Here is a 19,533-nt window from a genome sequence, read left to right as displayed (position 1 = left end):
ATGAAGAATTATCTAAACTGACTTTAAAATTACCTACTCTCTTAAAAATACCTCGCTTGTAATTAAATTGCCCAAACAAGTTTAGGCTGACTGGATTGTGGTTGTCTATAAAGCTGTACTTTTAAACCTCGTGCTTTGGCTGATTTACAGCTTTCAACACAACATTACAGATTTATTTAATTGTATCTCCTCCAAAAATTATCCTTTGTGCACGTTTTTTCTACTACTCAGGAATGGCAAAGGTCAAAAAATGGAGGGCTGGACAGAGATGACCCTACACATTTTAATGCCTCAGGCAGAAGCTTCAAGGGAGCTTTCTCAGTGGTGGTAAAACATATAATAAACTCAATAATTGATAATTTGCTGGCCTTTGATGGTAGCCTGAGATCTGCCACCTGAGGTGGGAACCTCAGTCTGCTTAATAGGAGGAGCTGCCCCGAAGCCTGACGTTAGAAGAAACAAAGAAACAGTGCATCCCAATGGGAAGAAACAGATAATGAATCATATGTGACGGTGAGTGAGGTGTTGAAGGAGGGACAATAGCTCCTCATTTGGGCTTGGGTGCCAGCATTTACTGAGGGCCCACCACACTAACCTTTGCTCTGTGCTTTCTATGTACATGTCTAAGCTTTCCAGCTTAGACATGTACAGACGTGACAGAGCCATGGTCCCCCCACAACACTTTCCCCAGGGAACACATGTTTTACCTTTGAATAGGAGCAAACAGCAATTCATGGAATATCTGACTGCTGATTGAACTACCATTGGCTATCCTCCCCTGGTTTAGCTGGCCAGTCAAAGCCATTCCTGGGGTGTGGCCGCTGTCTCATGTTGACAGCTTCTAAGAGCCACAGATGAGAGCTGAGGGCAGACCAAAGATGGACATACTATCCCAGAAGGAGCACAACATGTCCCAGATGGACATACTATCCCAGAAGGAGCACAACATGCAGCCAATGGGCAGGGATGATGGAGGTTGTAGTCCTACAACATATGGAGGGTATTCGGTTAGGGAAGGCTGTGATTACTGAATTTTAAATAACATTTTGCTTGCCAGTGACACATTAATGCAAGCCCAACATTGCCAAAAGTGGAGGGAAGCCCCCAACCTTCAACTCATAAAATTCAGATTATTCCCCCTGCCATTCATAAACAACTATTCTACATAGCATACTGGAGCAATAGCCATGTCTTTCCCTGCAGAAAATCTTATTGTTTCCAGTAAGTTATTCTCTGCTTTCCCCCACTTACCCAGAGGTAAGGGATCTACACACCACTCATTCTACATTGAAGAGACATTAAGAAAAGAAAGAAATCCACAACACAGGTGTCATTTCAGGCACATTTCCAATGTTTTGAACATTTGAGACATTCATCTTAAAACTCATGCACTGAAGTTCTAGACAGAAGTAAAAGGAGTCAAAGTCTGCAGAAAAGTTAGTTTTGGCAAAATTAGAAATGAAAACAAAATGTTAACAAAATGCAGATGGGTTCATCTGTCAATATAAAATAAACTGCAGGAGGTTTTTTTCCCTACTTCTAATATGCTGTGGGGGTGAGCGACCCACTGCACTGTGGCATGAACACTTCATCAAAACTCAATGACCAGGAATTCTGTGTTTAATGCATAGCTGTGATGTAAATCTAGATGTAGCATATAATGAAAATAGTTGTGATCTCAACGCAGCCACACATATTGAATGTAATGCTTGTTAGCAAATTGGTGTGAACATTTCAAAAACTCTAGGATCAGATTACAAACATGTACACAGAACTATTATCTGAAGCATTATAGCAAAATTAAAATGTGGTTGGCATAATGCACTACAGATAAAAATCACACCTTGTATGTAAACAAGGTCAGGGACTTGTTTAATGTGTGTGGGTAGAAGAATGTAGTTTTATTTATTTTTTCCATACTGTTGTGTGTTGCCTTAAGCACAGTATGGAAATGTGATGAAGAAGACTGCAATCCTGTATCTTAGAGCAAGTCCCATTGAGATTCTGAGTAGACATTTATAGGATTTAAATTTCATGCATTTTCTTATTTAACAAGTTTTCAAAACACCTTTCAGAAAAATTAACTTTCCAAGGTGGTTTACGAAAATAAATAAAGTAGGCAAAAAAATCGCAATAAAGTAGTAAGATTTTTAACAGTAAAATAACAAAAACAAAATATTAAAATATTAAAATAATAGCAGCAAATAAAACTATCAGCAACAGGTAAAACAGCTAGATTAAAATAGCAGCAGCAGATGGAGGGAAATGAAAACGCAGCACCCTAAATCATCCACATGTCAGCTGCAATAAAAGGGTCTCTAGAATCTCCTGAAGGGCAAAAAGGGGGAGCCCTGGGAAGAGTATTTAGCAGATGTTGGGCAGCTAATATCTGACTTATCTAGACAAGGCTGAAGCCGCCATAGTTGATAAACTGCACTCCTGGCCACTGAACACCTATGACTCCAGAGGGAGCACAGAGTCCAGGAGTTCTCCCCAGCTGCATTCTTGCTCCTTTAGGGCTTGGGTGGACAACTGGATTTGGATGGTGGGTTGGATCCAGAACTTCTTCACCTTTGTGGAACACTTCTGACAGGTGGACATGGTTGCCCACCTGTTGATCACCCGAGTTGCATGACCTCAGGTGATTCAACTTCAAAGGAAGGAATTGAGAGCACAAACAAGGGTTTCTCCTTACACCTGGAGGCGGCTACGGAATTGCAGGAAGTGAGAAATTCCTGCTAACATGCAGAACCATAGATGCTGTCACAATACCATTTTAGTGATTTGAATGCAAAGAGTTTGTTTCCCGCTGCTTCAAGTCTTTTTTCTGACATCCCTATACACACCAGAAGGAGGATTTGCTCCTCAAACAATAATTCACTGAGGCTGTCATCTGCACATGCTCAATGGCTGTCTTTAATGTGTATACCTCAGCTTAACCATGGCTTCTGTTTTCTGATTTTAGAGACGACATAGAAGAGAGGGAGAGAGACTCAGGAAACTAAGTGCAGGGAGGGGTATTAAAGTAAGAAGGTGCAAAATGGAAAAAGCCTTGGAGGAAACAGCAGAGTGGCAGGGAGACTTCCCATATACTTTTCAAAATCCTGCAGATGTGTCAGGTTGCTACACAGCTGTGAGGTGAACATCTTCCTATTGCAAATATGAATATTGCACAGCTTAAAGTGACTAGATGCATAAAAACTGACTCCTTTTGGAAATAAAGCATTGTCAAGGCCTATAAGTTTAATTGAAGCTTTACTTGCAGAACTTTCTTCAAAACCGAACAAAAAACTTCAAAGATACACCCAAATAATTCCATACAATATCTTGTGTTGTCCAGCACAGGATCAGCATCTTAGAAATAAAATATAATTCCAAACAGACATAAAAGCGAAGCTCTCTCCTTACATCCTCCTGGAGCTGTTTTCCTGGAGAGCTTTATTCACATCCTTACTCTCACAGAACCTGGGAATCTAAGGCAACTACCTTTCAAAATGGAGATTTGCAACCAAATAGCCTCCCATGTGATCTAAGGTTAATCATTCACATGTGTGCTACTAGAGAACAACAATTGTTTATTATCAACCCATTAAGGAGCTCAGAGACCACTACGTGCTGTTCTTTAGCTTGAATGGAATCTTCCAATGTTAAACCCTTTCAGCAATACACATAGCCATTTTCCATTTTGGTGTCAATTAAATAATTAACACTTCCTTCATCTCTGCTTTTTGCAGGGAGACCAGATGTAATTTGGAAGATGACTGGATCATCTGACCCCCCCCCCCCCGTATACCGACATACCTGGCACACAGTAAAGTATCCATGTGCAAGAGGAAGCTTTCATTTTCATTGTTTTACATGTTATATGAATTGCAGGTTACATGAATTGATTTTTGTGGGGTACTTACTGATATTGTTGAGTTTGGGGGGGAGTCAGTCTGAATGATGCTCTGAGTCCTTTCCGATTCTTGGGATCCTGCAACTGTGGAGGTAGAATGGAGGTTGAAGAGCCAGTGTGGTGCAGTGGTTAAGAGTGGTAGACTTGTAATCTGGTGAACCGGGTTCACGTCCCTGCTCCTCCACATGCAGCTGCTGAGTGACCTTGGGCTAGTCACACTTCTCTGAAGTCTCTCAGCCTCATTCACCTCACAGAGTGTTTGTTGTGGGGGAAGAAGGGAAAGGAGGTTGTTAGCCACTTTGAGACTCCCTAGGGTAGTGATAAAGCGGGATATCAAATCCAAACTCTCTATAACAGCAAGCTTGCTAACCCAGTTCCTTTATTAAGGTACTGACGTTGGCTAGTTAAGCACCATGATTAGCATACCCCCCCCCCAAATTACCCCGTGCTTCCCCTCCCCTCCCCTAGCTGCAATGTAGGAGAGCAATAGCTGGACTTGCCTATCTGTGAGCTGGAAGCAAGCTAGAAATTGAAGACAGAGAGACATGTCTTGCTCTGCACTGGATATAAAGCTGTGACTAATGGAGAAACAAGATCTGTTGGGGTGTAAATGCTGTGAGCACCTCCATCTTATGCTCAGGTTGCATATATGTTTAAATAAACCCATATATCCTAAAGGCACCACAGCCTCCGCTGAACTTCATTCCCAGGAAACTGAATCCTGGATAAACATTTGGAACCCCTGGAGTCTCTCATTGCTCAGAGACTGGGGTAAGGTAAAGGTAAAGGGACCCCTGACCATCAGGTCCAGTCGTGGCCGACTCTGGGGTTACGGCGCTCATCTCGCTTTATTGGCCGAGGGAGCCGGCATACAGCTTCCGGGTCATGTGACCAGCATGACTAAGCCACTTCTGGTGAACCAGAGCAGTGCACGGAAACACCGTTTACCTTCCCGCCGGAGCGGTACCTATTTATCTACTTGCACTTTGACGTGCTTTTGAACTGCTAGGTGGGCAGGAGCAGGGACTGAACAACGGGACATCACCCCGTCACGGGGATTCAAACTGCCAACCTTCTGATCGGCAAGCCCTAGGCTCTGTGGTTTAACCCACAGCGCCACCTGCATCCCTTAGAAACTGGGGTAGGGATTAACAATATTGTGGGGGTTTCCCCCCCTCCAAAGTTGTTTCTAACTGCTCATCTCGTAAGTTGTAAGGCACTTTGGGCCCAATTTTGTAGAAAAATGGCAAATAAATAAACAGATGATGGGTAGAACAGGAGTTCTGGGGGGAGACGAATGGAATCCTTCCTGCCATACCATTTCCTTGATTTAAATTACCCCTCTCCCCAACAGCGTTCCCTCCTTGAGTTAAAAAATGACAGGGCCTCTATGTGGTTCTTTGTGAAAGAGATGCTTGGCAAAGAGTTGGGACTCTCAGAATGTAGAGAAAATTTAGACGGGAATCAGAATCCAAATGCTTTAAGAAAAGTAGCCTTGCATATACTTCAACACCTTGGTGTTTGCAAAATTCCATTTGGTTCCTGCTTATTTTGTTATTGTCCGATGTGTATATTTTGGATTTTCCCTTTTATTCAACATGAAAATCTGTGGACCAGATTTTCTGCTTTCCATGTTTATATGTGGGCAAGGCGGGGGGAATACTACAGCAGGCCTACCTTCTAGTCTTCTTTATCTCTCAGCATCTGGAAAGCAGGAAGGACTTGGTCAAATGTCAGTGAAAGGAAAGCTTCTTGAGGGGACACTGTCGGATCAAGTATATCCTGGTCTCCATTTTTAAAAAGAAAGAAAGAAAGCTTAAAGATGTGCACAAAACATTTCATATGGGAAGCAGTGAGTCCAACACACATTTCCTTTTCACTGATTTTTAAACAAAACAAAAGCAAGAGTTGAGGGATTCCCAGAAGACTCATCTGCAACTGTCTCAGAGCCCAGAATCCGAGCTTCCTGCAGGGCTCTAAGAAAACCAAGATTTGTATCTAGAGTTCCAGATTTGAGTCCATATTTGGCAGGAAAGGAATAACATGCTGGCTGCACACTGCAAAAAACAAGTGAGAGAGTAAGGAAAGCAAGTACTTGCTTGAAAGAAACATGTTGAAAGGCATGTGAAACAAGGGCAGATTGTATAGCCTTCAGTAGCATCTGTAAATTACAAAAACAAACACTTTTCAGGTTAGAGAGTTGACTATTAGAGCAGGCAAAAGGTACATATACCAGTTTGGGCTATTGATTTATAACTGTATTGACATTTTTGTGGATTTATTATCTCTTGATGCATGCTATATTTTTAGAGTTGATTTGTTATAAAACCTGAGGCCTTTAAGAATGTTGCAGGCAAAAGAGAAAGCCACATACATAAGTAAATGTTTAAATTGGTATGAATGATCTGTCAGATATCCAAATTTTGCCTAAAAATGCATTGAATTCAGGGGGATTCCAGGCAGCTATTTATTGAGCCACTGGTGCTCAATTATTGCAGTATCCAAATGATGCCATCATCATTAAAATGCAAACCCATATTTTTTGCCTCTATTTAATCCAGATTTAACCTTTCCAGCAAAGATCTGAGAAGTTTTTAAATAAATAAATAAATCTGGACGCACCCTGTGATAATCAAGGGTTTGAATTACCAAGGTTCGTGTAAGAATGTATTTAACATTTTAAACTCAATTAATCTACAACAGTAAGTTTAGTTTAGGTTCTGGCTGGTTTACATTCCGATCAATATAGATGCCATTCTAATATAAGTGCCACTCTCATATAGTACTAATTATCCCACATAGATGATTCTAGGAGACGTAAAGTGGCATTTTTTGGGCGTATAAGTCTTTATGGTTAGGAAGGCAAGGAGTCTCCTTCTGACTGCCTACACACCATGTTTTCATGGGATATGAAGTTGCTGGTCAAGAAACCAGCTCCACCCAGTGAAACTGCAGAGATGGATTTGGCACTCATGCCAAAGATGGCTGTGAAACCAGCTTAAAATCACCATTTATAAGTCTGTTTTCTAGTTCTACCTGTGCCGGTAATGCTCTCTAGAGGTGCCAGTCTCTTCAGCTGATAAAATTGGTAGTTAGTGTCTAACTTTTTAACTTGTTCTATTGGCGGTACAAAATCTTGGCTTCCTCAAGAGGAAAATTGTGTGTGAGGGGGTGCTACTGCAGGGTAGATGAGAGGAAGGGAAAGCTCAGTTGCACATACAGAGGTCTGTTGCTCAAATGGAAAATCAGAGTTGGATACAACCCAGTATCTCTTTCTCACAGGTTGATACACATGAGATGTGCTCCACGACAGATGGTGTGTTTGAACCCCCCATTACCCCATAACTTACTCCTGAGGACTTCCTCAGCCAGAGGATGGCAAGTCACATTAGACTGAGCAGCCATTTCATTGAATCTTGGATTCCACTTCCAAAGGGCACCAAGATCTCAATAGGGACGTGCTTCTCAAGGTCTCTAGATGACTACCACCAGCATTACAGGGAATTGAAACTAGATGCTTATCGCCACTGCCTGAGTGTAATGAGTGGCTAGCAAACAAACAAACTTCTTTTGGGATGGCGGCACCCTGACTGTGGAACCCTCTTGCCAGAGAGGCCTGCCTAGTGCCTCCTTTGTCATGTCAGGAATGGGCAAAGAATGCTAAAATGAAACAAAAAAATCTCAGATCTTTGCCAGAAATTTACTATTCATTCTTGCTGATGAGCCTTACCTCTTAAGAATTTTGTTGCTTTACAAAAAATATTTGTGCCTTAAGGCGCCCTGAAATATTTTAAGCCTGGGGTAGAAATACCTGTAATAAATACTGCCAGTCCGTGTAGACAGTACTGAACTGGATGGACCAACAGCCTGAGTCATTATAAGGCAACTTCCTATGTTCCATAAATTACTCTAAAAGCCATTGAAGCAAGCAGTGTATATATGTTGTTAGTGCTCCTCTGTCTCTATTGATGTGTCAAAAAGTTACTGTAGTTTGGCGGGTTGAATGTTGTTTTTTAAAAAAGGCAAGTGGGACACAGTCATACCGCAAGATGCTACAATCTGAACCAAACCACCACATATATGGTAACTACAAATTATGTTTCATATTACGTAAATAAGCATAAAAGTTCTCCTCCTGACAGCCAATAGGACAAAGGCAAACTTTTATTTCATTCTCCCTAGCCAAATGCCACAGGATGTCTGTGCTTTGTAATTTTAGTTTATTGCTCATTCCTGCCCTTTCCTCATCTTTCCTTAATTAGACAGCTCTGAATATTGGCATTAGGAAACTATTGCCAATAGGATATAGTGTGACTTAATTATTCTAAAGCCAAGTGGTAACATTTCCTTGGCAATGGTCCTCTACCATAAGGTACACACAAAGGGTGCCACCATGATAGTTTTAGTTGGAAAGGGGTGCAGCTCTTCTGAATGGAAAGCTAAAAGTATTTGAGCAGGAAACAAAAGGCAGGGAAATCAGGCCATCTCCTGATGGTCACACAGAGGTAAAATACACACTGCACATTTCAAGCACATGGCTTCCCCCAGAGAATCCTGGGAACTGTAGTTTGTTAAGGGTACTGGGGATTATAGTTCTGTGAGTTCCCAGGATTCCTTAGGGAAGTCATTAGAAATTGGCACCACTGGAACTTTTACTCTGAATGCTGTCATATGTGGGCAGATATTTTTTTTAACCAAAATTGCAGAACAAAACAATATAGGCACATGGTATGCAAACAGCAAAAGATCTAGCCTCACATGGTTTTGAAATTCCATATGACAACTACTCCAAATCTTTTTATGACTCCCTTGGGGTCCCCCCCATCTCCTCCCCCAAAGTTCTCTCCAATTCCACTTAAGTACACAAGAAATAAGAAATGAGCATTAAACTATAGCAGAACAATTAAAACCCTGGTAAAGCAAGTGTCAAATTGAAACCCCTCTAAGTGCCATTGGCAGGTCTGGAATCTAAACATTAGCTACATAAAGCAATTTAAATTTGTATATTGCCAACAGTGATTTGTGCAAAGGCACAAGTCCTATCTGAGAGTAATGGGCATATTTGAAAAGAGTGTTCTCAGTACTATCCATTAGGAATATCTAAATGAAGAGCGGAGTAAAAGAGGACACCATGAAGCACACTATATTCAGAATGAAAACATAACACTAGTAAAAGCTGCAGCAAGGGTGCCCCTGTGTGGACACAACAAAATACTCTGATCTGTACAAATGGGATCTTTAGTGAAGGTCTACTCAAAACGTCTTTAAAGAAAACTTTCTGCCCTAGTTAACAGACTACAAATAAGTAGAAGCAACCATGATATTTTTCAAGAAAGAAACCCACTTCATGGTTTATTACACTTCTTCCCAAAACATTTTGTAACTGATACCTGTCTGGTAATAAATCGCACTAACACATCCTACAAGGTTTTCTAAGTGTGTATATTGTGAATAGCATAATTAATTCAGCAAGATCTGAATGTGTGTGTATAGACAGACAGACAGACAGACAGACAGACAGACAGACAGACAGACAGATAGATATCAGAGAGAATACTACTATTATTGTGACAACAACAGCACCCACTATATTTGCATCAAAAATATCCTAATAGCCTTAGAGCTATTTAGGATGTAACAAAAACATAACAATTCCAAACTGCAAATTACTAGCAGCTCCTAGTTTTACCTTTGACCAAACTACACCTTACATTAGACATAGTTAGGTATTGTAGAATTCTTTCTAAAAAATTTCAGAGCAGCTATAAGGGGCCTCAGGAGTCAGACTCCATTGCACAAAGTGGGGGCTAACTCTTCTTCCCATCCCATGGTCCTGATGAAACCACACACCCATAGCTTCTATTTGGCAGGGGAGTGAAGCAGCCATTCAGGAGATAGCATTCTGGGACTGATAAATCAAAAACTTTGTTGAGGAATAGCAGGAAAATCAAATGCCCTATAAGACTGGGAGTGAAAAAGGCAAGTGTGCTCCAAGTTCCGTCCATTTTTGCAGAAAAAAAGGCGCCACATTTTGGGGACTTTTCCACATGCTGAAATTATATATCCAATGAACCTTCAGGATTGGCACTGGTATTGTCATTGTGCTTTCTTAAATCCAGTGCCAGAAGTAGCTCTCTTTGCAATACAAGAGAGGAACAGTAGGCTGCAGAAGATAGCCATTGGTGAGATGTTTCAAGAGTGCATTGCAGTGTTTACCTGAGTTCAGTCTCCTTTGGAATGAGGTCACTGAATGTGGACTACATGCTTCTCCCTGTCCCCATTTCATCATCGCAACAACCCTATGGGGTGGGTTAGACTGAATGAGATTGATGGGCCTAAGTCCACCCAGTGAGCTTCATGGCTGAGTAAAGGTTCGAACCAGGCATAGGCAAACTCTGGCCCTTCATATGTTTGGGACTAAAATTCCCATCATACCCTAGCAAACAGGACCAGTTGTCAGGGATGATGGGAATTGTAGTCCTGAACATCTGGAGGGCCGGAGTTTGCCTTTGCCTGAACTTGAACCGTTATCTCCTAGGTCTCTCCAAGGCTAAACTCCCCCACCAGTCCTGTTCTCCACTCTCTTTTCAGGGTTTTGCTTGGCTGGAATGTGTCCTTCAACAATAATACTGCCTCTTTCTTGCCTGGCTGAATGACGGTAGGGCACTGTAAGAAATGTTCTAGTTCTCTTGAGAATAACTTTGGGATATCTTCAAGGATGAGACAAAAGGTCATTTTCCAAGGAGCGAGTGCATGATAACTATAAACCGAGTTGCTTCAGAAATGATTAGAAATAAAATGCAGTCAGTGCCTCAGAGACATACTGCACAATCCTCCTCAGTTGCATTTTCTTAACTTATCACATGGATTTCAGAATGTGGTGCCCAAGTACATAAAGTAGATCTTTATCATTATTTACTAGACTGCTCATTGTATTCTGAACTAAGGGCAAAGTTTATCGTGAAATTGTTAAGTAAGATACCTGATGATGCAGCAAAAATTACATATTTGTTGTCCAAGTGTGACAAATTTGTGACAGAGCTATAAGATTTGCAGTGGCACCTCAAAAGCTGAGGAGAATTTTTATCAAGGCTAATATGGTAAATGCAATTATTTAATTGGATGATTTAATTTAGAAAGTTACCTGGATGCTTTAAAATGTAAAGTTTGCTTAACCACTTGTATTTTGATATAGATTTTCTATTTTTCTTTTTTAACCTTTGCATACATATTATGTTATTATTGGTATTTTGACATATTTTAATATAAAGGCATACTTTGGTGCACACTGTTCTTCAAGATTTTATCAGTTTATATTATTTTCCTTTTCTTTGGTTGTTATGACCAAGGTGGTCGAAATAACAATTAACAAGTTAAACCACACGATCCCGTGTAGGTCTACTCGGAAGGAAGTCCCTCGAAGTTCAACGGGGCTTACTCTCAGGTAAGTGGGCACAGGTTACCTGGGAGTTCGCCTCACTGAACATGGGGGAAATTGCTCTGTATAGACCTGCACAGGATCAGACCTCCTGAACAAGACGCAGAAGAGCGCAAAAGAATGATCTCGCTGGCAACTCACCCTGAACACAGTTTTCTCAAGGCAACTCCCGGCAGCAAAAATAGGGGAAATGCTTAACCCAGGACACTGACAAAAACAACAACACAAGACATCGGCTGCATCTGAGGGGACTGGATCCAATACATTGTCTGGTGCGGACAAGTTTCTCCAATATTTGGACTCCAACTCCCACCAGCCGCAGCCAGCACGGCCAATGGTCTTGGATGATGGGAGTTGTAGTCTAGCGAACATCTGGCGGGCCGCTGCTTTCCTGGGACTAACCCTGAGGGGAAACCTTCAAGAACCGGAAGGATAGGCTGCTTGTGACCACCACCATGCCCGCCGTTTCTCCCGCCCTCCAGCTGGGGGGCAGGGAAAAGCTTGCACACAGCGCGCCGCCCCCGACCCTGGGAAGCAGGCAAGCAGGTAGGGCGCCCGCCCACCAATATCCGGGTCTCGGCATCTGGGGCCGCCCCTTGAGCTGCGGACGCCGCCTCTTTTCTGTGACGGCTCGGGTAGCCGGCGGAGCCAAGGAGGTTGAGGCAGCAACTTGGAATCAGCTGAAGCAGCCTCGCAGGGGGGCTGCCTTGGCGCGGAAGAAGAGCTGACGCTGCAAACCCCTGCGCAGGTGCCCGCGGCGCTCCAAGGAGGAACTGGGTGTGTGGGGCACCTGAGGGTCATTCTCCCCATCTTCCTCTGGGGCTCGGTTCAGGTCCTGCCTGTTTGCCGGCTGCTTGCTCAAGGGAGGCGAAGCGACTGCCCAGGTCAGTTCCTACTTCCTAGCGAGGGCTGTTTGTACTGCAAGAAGGCTGCATGCACCCCCCTGGGTTTGAAGCACATCTCCCTCCCGCACGCCCCCCCCCCCCAGTGCCAGATTTACGTATAAGCTAAACAAGCTATAGCTCAGGGCCCCACTCTCTTGGGGCCCCACTAAAAATTTTCCACTATTAATATACTTCTTCTTAATTGTATTTCAGTTCAACAATTAGTTTGATAAAATGCATATTTTGTTATGTGCAAATGGCTTTAGATACCTATTAGGTCCATAACTTGCCACATAGCATATATTCAACACAAAAAACAGGGACAATTTGTTGTTGACAAAGGACAGCTGGACATATAAAGGGCCCCATTACCTTCAGTAGCTTAGGGCCTCATCAAACCTAAATCCGGCCCTGACGCCGCCCCCCCAAATTCTGGGAACTTTAGTTTTCCTAGCCCAGAGCTACAGTCCCCAGCACCCTTTAGAAACTACAGTTCTCAGGATTTGTGTGTGGTTTAAATGGGTGCTGTGCATGCAAGTACCCCCCTTAGCTGTTATCATTTCACTCCTCATCAACAATCATTTACTTCCAGAGTTTGCTGAAACTGCGCAACTGCTATCTAGTTACAGAGGTCAGCCTTCACAGTTGCCCAGTTTCTCCAATGCCAGCTGCCTCTGTGACTCTCCCAAATAAAAACCAGAGTTTATTGGAAGTAGATCTCATCGGTTTCCAACAAAATTGGCATGTAGAAGACGGGACTGTTCAGTTGTCGTGTTTTTCTCAGGCATGCTGAGCCTTGGGTTCCCTCTGGCTTTTCAATTATATATTAGTTTTGTAGCAGACTGCATCCCAAAGGCTCTGGGCAGAGAATGCAGGTATTAAAAGACAATAGAAACGCGAGCCACACTTCTGAGCAAAATTAAGTGCACTTAATCATGTTGCCTGGTGCTCACCAATTATACTATTGATTTTCTTGTCTATTTGCTAGCTGAACTCTGAAAGCCAACCGGAATGGCACATGTCTTTAGTACGGAACTAAAATAATTGCTAGCTTGGGAGTGGATCAGGAGTGATGATGAAACTGATGAGGATGATGCAAAACAAATACTAAAGATATGCTGAGTTTTTGCTTGGTAGTAGCATGCAACAATAAGGGCAAAGTTCAAATGGATTGTTCTTCAAAACCCGGATTGGTTTCGAACAATACAAACAAAAAATTTGCTTAGAATGCCAACAGCCTATTATGCAATTGTCATATGAAGCTGTCCCACATTTATTTCTATGCAAGCGTCGGGGTTGTGACCTAAATGCCTCTTAACCAAGAATCCCTGTATAACTGGTTTGTAAATGAAGCTGTCATATCTCTATAGCCTACATTGCAGTAGCCAGGAGTTTCACATGCAACGTTGTAAACCCAGTTTTCTTATGGCTTTTATATCATTTCAGAAGAGAAAAGTCATGCCTTATTTCGAAAGCAAAAAAATATTATTTGGCCTAATGGCAGGGGCTGCTGGAATAACCTTGGGCCTCATTTGGTATCGAAAGACACAGAAATGCAGTAAAGCCATGTACTTGCCTACCTTTTTGAATTCAGAGGGCAGTTTTGACTTGGTAAATTTTCCACATGAAACTCATAATGAACAAGGAACTGTGATGCTATTGCAAGGAAGGCAGCTTCAGGTACTGGAAAAAATGAATGGTTTAATAGCAACTGTGGAAGAACTTAAGAGAGAAGTAACATTTCTGAGAGAAGCAATTCCAAAGTTGGAAGAACTTGTCCGGGATGAACTCCAGGGGAGAACAGATTCTCGCAGGAGCAGCCCTTTGCACAGAGGAACAAAGAAGAGGAAGACTGAGATTGGCAAAGCTGTGTCAGATACCAACAGTTCTGAAGAAGCAGAAAGTGAAGGCGGGTAGGTATTTATGAATTATTTCAGGTCTATCCCAACCATATATATATATATATATATGCTTTCGTAGATTTTCACGGGTACAGGAATGCAGGTTTTGGTGTCCTCGGGTGTCTTCCCGTGTAAAATATATATATATATATATATATCTCGCTATTTTGAGTGTAAGTAATTTGCAAATCCACTCTCTAGATCATGGCTTGTTAGCTTTACCTGTAGTTATCCAAACAGCAGCTCCTGGTTCAGTTATAATGGCAATTTGCCATTGGAAACAGAAACAAATGTTTCTGATCTCTGTGGCATTGCTGAAGGAAAATGGGAGTGGGGTACTGTATGAGTCTGAGGCTCAGTCTCTTCAGGTGAAGCTGTGGTGGGAAGTGTTTGTTTTTAAACCTGAGCCAGCTGCCCACCCCAAGGCAGGGGGGAAGCAATATTGGAAATCAGTGGCAGGTAACCTGCAATCTCAACATTTTATTAGTACTATTATTATTTATTACATTTGTTAGTTGCTTTATCTTGCCCAAGGCAACTCAGAGCAACCAAGAAATCCAGCCAGTTTGCATTGCATGAAGTAGCCCAAAACCTTTCAAATATCAGTGTATTTTAGGAAAGCCTATGGCAAAGGGATGTATTGCCTTTGCTCTTGCAAACTCGCCCTCAGTTTGGCTTTTGTATGATTGTTTTCAAATATTACGCACTAGTTGTGCTCCTTGGTTTGCTTCAACTCCAGAAACCTTTAGCATTGCAGCTGAGTAGAACTTGCACTTCTTTATCTCCTCCCATATTAAGAGCTGTTAACAATGGAAAATACAATTCCTTTGGTGAAACATTATCCCTTCTGCTTTTGTGTCGGCACTTCTGCCGATAATATCTAATACTGGATCGCTCCTGTATCACTTTCCAGTACTGACGTTGCCTGGAAATGGTTTAGTTAATTCCAATTCACCATAAAATTTAAATCTACAGCAGTGTGCTTGTGCCAGAAATTCCACTCAGAAAAATATCCACCAGACTGTCATATCTGGTGTTGTAGGTGCATGTTGATGTACTATGTACTATGTACTATGTACTATGTATTATTTATTTAATAGAAGGCATAAACTGTGCCTTCCCACCTTGTAAAACCAAGGCAGTTTCCATTGATCAGTACAACTTTAGTAAGAAGGGAAAAGGTAATGAAACATAGCAAAACAAACCCCCAAAAATCATAACAAAGCAGACCCACTTAATAATAACCTCTGGGAGAAGAGATTGTGAAGTAGCTCTTAATTTCAATGGAACACAAAAAAAACAGCCTCAACTTAGATAACAAAGTTTCTGTGCATGCTTATAATTGTATCATAACCAAGCTAATAATGTAGTATTTGCCTAGATACATTATATTGTTGTTTCGGTGCAATTATTTATCAAATAAGTGCTAATATTTGAGTACCGAGAGTAGCTTGTTACAGATAGGTAGCTGTGTTGGTCTGCCATAGTCAAAACAAAAAATTTTTTTTCCCTTCCAGTAGCACCTTAAAGACCAACTAAGTTAGTTCTTGGTATGAGCTTTCGTGTACATGAGTGTATCTGAAGAAGTGTGCATGCACACGAAAGCTCATACCAAGAACTAACTTAGTTGGTCTTTAAGGTGCTACTGGAAGGAAATTTTTTTTTTTGTTTTGAGAGTAGCTTGTGACAGCTCTAGAAACACATTTGCCAAGCCTCCTTATTCTGCCCTCTCTTTGCTGGATTTGCTTCAGAGTAAGTGGATTCAATTTACTGTTTGTTTGCTTGCTTGCTTGCTCATTTTTTTGTTCATTCATTCATTCACCTGATGGTCACAGGGTAGTTTTCAGTATAAAAATACATAACATAATAACAAACTGAACAATATCCTCACACACAATTTAAAAGGCAATTTTAATTAAATCAGAAAATAGATTAAATTAAATCACAATTTAATCAGCCAAAGGCCTAAATATAGAGAAAAGTTTTTGTTTGGCACCTAAAGATAATGTAATGAAGGTGGCAGGTGAGCCTCCCTGGGGAGAGCATTCCACAAACAGGGAGCCACTGCAGAAAAGGCCTGTTCTTGTGTTGCCACCCTCTGGACCTTTTTTGAGGGGCCTCAGATGATAACTTTTATATATATATATATATATATATATATATATATATATATATGCAGGTTGTGGTGTCCTCGGGTGTCTTCCCGTGTAAAAGTTGGGGTGTCTAGGCGACGTTTCGACGAGGTCTCACTCGTCATCTTCAGGCTGGTGCTTTCGGCTTCTTGTTACTGGAACAGAGCGGGATCTCAATGTTTGAGTTCCTATAAATACTGTAGAGGGGGTGTGGTGTCTAGCCTCCAATGTTCTGGGCAGAGAGGAAGTTCCCAGGCTAGTGTGCCTTTTCTTCTTTTGTTCCTTAATTACTTGAGAGATACCTTGAGTGATTTCTTGAGTGATATCCTGAGTACCACTTAGGTGGGTCATTAGGTGTGGATTAGTTGCTAAAGTCTTTGTGTCTTGACCTCTTGAACTTTGTGAAGAGTTTTCCTGAGAAGATGGCTGTATTGCACTTAGTTGTGCTTTGGCTTGGCTTCGTGTATAGGGGCGAGCTGTGGTTTTGTGGCTTGTGTCAGCCAGATCTGTGTAGGGATTGCAGGGGGGTGCAGCATCCGGAGGTGCCACCATGGATTGGCTACTGGATGGTGTCAGTAATTCATCTGTGGAGAGGGTCTGGGTTTGGGTCTGGTGTGGTTGATTGGTGTTGGCGTTCTGTGTGCCTCTGGATCTGGTGTCAGTTTTTGTGGGGAGGGCTAATTTCCAGATGTCTGGCAAGCGGGATGTGTCGTCACGCTTGTTCATGTTGTGAGGGTGTTTCTCTATCTCGATGGCTTCCATGATTATTCTCTTGTGGTGATGTTCCGTGTTAAAGAGCAATTTGGAATCTGCAAAATTAATTTCGTGTCCTGTTTCTTTCATGTGTTGGAAAAGAGAGGAAGTTTTTTCTTCTTTTTTGACGGCATTCTTGTGTTCTGCGATACGTGCATTTATTCGTCTGTTTGTTTGTCCAATGTACGTGGCTGGGCAGACTTTGCAGGGTATTTCATAGATCCCTTGGTTTTCCAACTGGATTTTATCCTTGGGGTTTCTGAGGATATTGGCTATTTTTTGGTTGGTGCAAAAGGCTGTTTTGATATTGTGTTTATGGAGGATTTTGCTAATTTTATCTGTAGTGCCCTTGATATAAGGAAGGAGGGCCATGCCATTGTTTTCTTCTGTGTCTTGGTTTTTGGGGGGTGTTTCCTTTTGGATTAGCTTCGTAATCCTGTTTTGCTGGTATCCATTGGCAATTAACACATTTGAGAGATTCTGTAACTCAGTGGCATGGCCCTCCTTCCTTATATCAAGGGCACTACAGATAAAATTAGCAAAATCCTCCATAAACACAATATCAAAACAGCCTTTTGCACCAACCAAAAAATAGCCAATATCCTCAGAAACCCCAAGGATAAAATCCAGTTGGAAAACCAAGGGATCTATGAAATACCCTGCAAAGTCTGCCCAGCCACGTACATTGGACAAACAAACAGACGAATAAATGCACGTATCGCAGAACACAAGAATGCCGTCAAAAAAGAAGAAAAAACTTCCTCTCTTTTCCAACACATGAAAGAAACAGGACACGAAATTAATTTTGCAGATTCCAAATTGCTCTTTAACACGGAACATCACCACAAGAGAATAATCATGGAAGCCATCGAGATAGAGAAACACCCTCACAACATGAACAAGCGTGACGACACATCCCGCTTGCCAGACATCTGGAAATTAGCCCTCCCCACAAAAACTGACACCAGATCCAGAGGCACACAGAACGCCAACACCAATCAACCACACCAGACCCAAACCCAGACCCTCTCCACAGATGAATTACTGACACCATCCAGTAGCCAATCCATGGTGGCACCTCCGGATGCTGCACCCCCCTGCAATCCCTACACAGATCTGGCTGACACAAGCCACAAAACCACAGCTCGCCCCTATACACGAAGCCAAGCCAAAGCACAACTAAGTGCAATACAGCCATCTTCTCAGGAAAACTCTTCACAAAGTTCAAGAGGTCAAGACACAAAGACTTTAGCAACTAATCCACACCTAATGACCCACCTAAGTGGTACTCAGGATATCACTCAAGAAATCACTCAAGGTATCTCTCAAGTAATTAAGGAACAAAAGAAGAAAAGGCACACTAGCCTGGGAACTTCCTCTCTGCCCAGAACATTGGAGGCTAGACACCACACCCCCTCTACAGTATTTATAGGAACTCAAACATTGAGATCCCGCTCTGTTCCAGTAACAAGAAGCCGAAAGCACCAGCCTGAAGATGACGAGTGAGACCTCGTCGAAACGTCGCCTAGACACCCCAACTTTTACACGGGAAGACACCCGAGGACACCACAACCTGCATTCCTGTACCCGTGAAAATCTACGAAAGCATATATATATATATATATATATATATATATATATATACACAAAATATATATATATACAAAACTAATAAAAATGTGTGTGCGCGCGCGCGCACACACACACACACACACACATTTTTATTAGTTTTGTAACATATCATTTCCAAAAGTCATATAACGTAACTTCTTATCTTATGCAATGTTTTAGACTTCCGTCAACACCTCTGATGATTTTTCGTTCTTTATCACTGATTCTGCATTTCTTATACTCTCTATTACTCTTAATTGTCATTAACAAATAATTCTCCTCATAGTCTTTCTTGCAATATTTCTAATAGTCCTCCTTACAAAACTTCTTGCAGTCTTGACGTTCTCCTCCAATGCATCATGTTTCAATAGGACCGGTCTGAGAATTGGCCACTAGAGGGCAATCATATGAAGGTCACCGCTTTTATCTTTGTGGGAGCATTTTTTTGTACAGTACACAATACATGGATGAGTGACTGGTGGTGTCAGTTTTTAACTTGCATTACACCAAACAAATATTGGAATGATCCATACAGGTGACAACCTTTAATGTTTTATGTATAAATTACAGAAAAGAAAAGCAGGCAACTGAAATGCTGATTGTAAAATGTTTTCCTTGCTCAAGTTGCTTGGTTAGTTTTTAAATATATATTTCAGTCTGTTGGTGTTCTATGTGCTAATTCTTCAGAGCACTGACTAGAATTCACAGGCAGAGGGAGAAGGAAATGGAGAACTCCCAGCTAACTTCATTCAGTGGCTACATTCCCCTACCGCCCCCCCCCCCCGCCCCCAAAACCCTTTCCGTTCCTTGTGGCTCTCTTGGGATCCCGAGAAGTGTAGAGAGCATTGAGACCCTGCCATACCTGCATAGATGAAAACCAGGCTGAATTCAAGGTGAAGAGGTTTTGGTTTGCCTA

General features: G+C 41.9%; 2 protein-coding genes across 3 annotated transcripts in view; one reads left to right on the top strand and one right to left on the bottom strand.

The window, feature by feature from the left end:
* The window catches only part of CDC42EP3 (CDC42 effector protein 3), an 83,173-nt gene extending 79,141 nt beyond the window's left edge, over window positions 1–4,032 (bottom strand). The window contains exon 1 of the mRNA XM_083732800.1: window positions 3,909–4,032. The gene's annotated coding sequence lies outside the window, so the exon portion shown is untranslated. The remainder of the gene's footprint in view (window positions 1–3,908) is intronic.
* A 7,905-nt stretch (window positions 4,033–11,937) lies between these two features.
* The window catches only part of RMDN2 (regulator of microtubule dynamics 2), a 36,197-nt gene continuing 28,601 nt past the window's right edge, over window positions 11,938–19,533 (top strand). The window contains exons 1-3 of one of the 2 annotated variants that reach the window (XM_083732646.1): window positions 11,958–12,220; window positions 12,813–12,961; window positions 13,667–14,133. In XM_083732646.1, coding sequence (XP_083588772.1) covers window positions 13,679–14,133 — 455 coding nt within the window. In that variant the 5' untranslated portion in view covers window positions 11,958–12,220; window positions 12,813–12,961; window positions 13,667–13,678. Of the gene's footprint in view, window positions 12,221–12,812; window positions 12,962–13,666; window positions 14,134–19,533 lie in introns of both variants that reach the window. The other variant, XM_083732645.1, reaches the window with a different exon arrangement.

Source organism: Podarcis gaigeae (assembly GCF_964106915.1).
Source record: "Podarcis gaigeae genome assembly, chromosome: 3".
Taxonomy (NCBI): domain Eukaryota; kingdom Metazoa; phylum Chordata; class Lepidosauria; order Squamata; family Lacertidae; genus Podarcis; species Podarcis gaigeae.
Note: the sequence above shows the minus strand (reverse complement) of the source record. Positions and strands in the feature narration are given on the sequence as shown.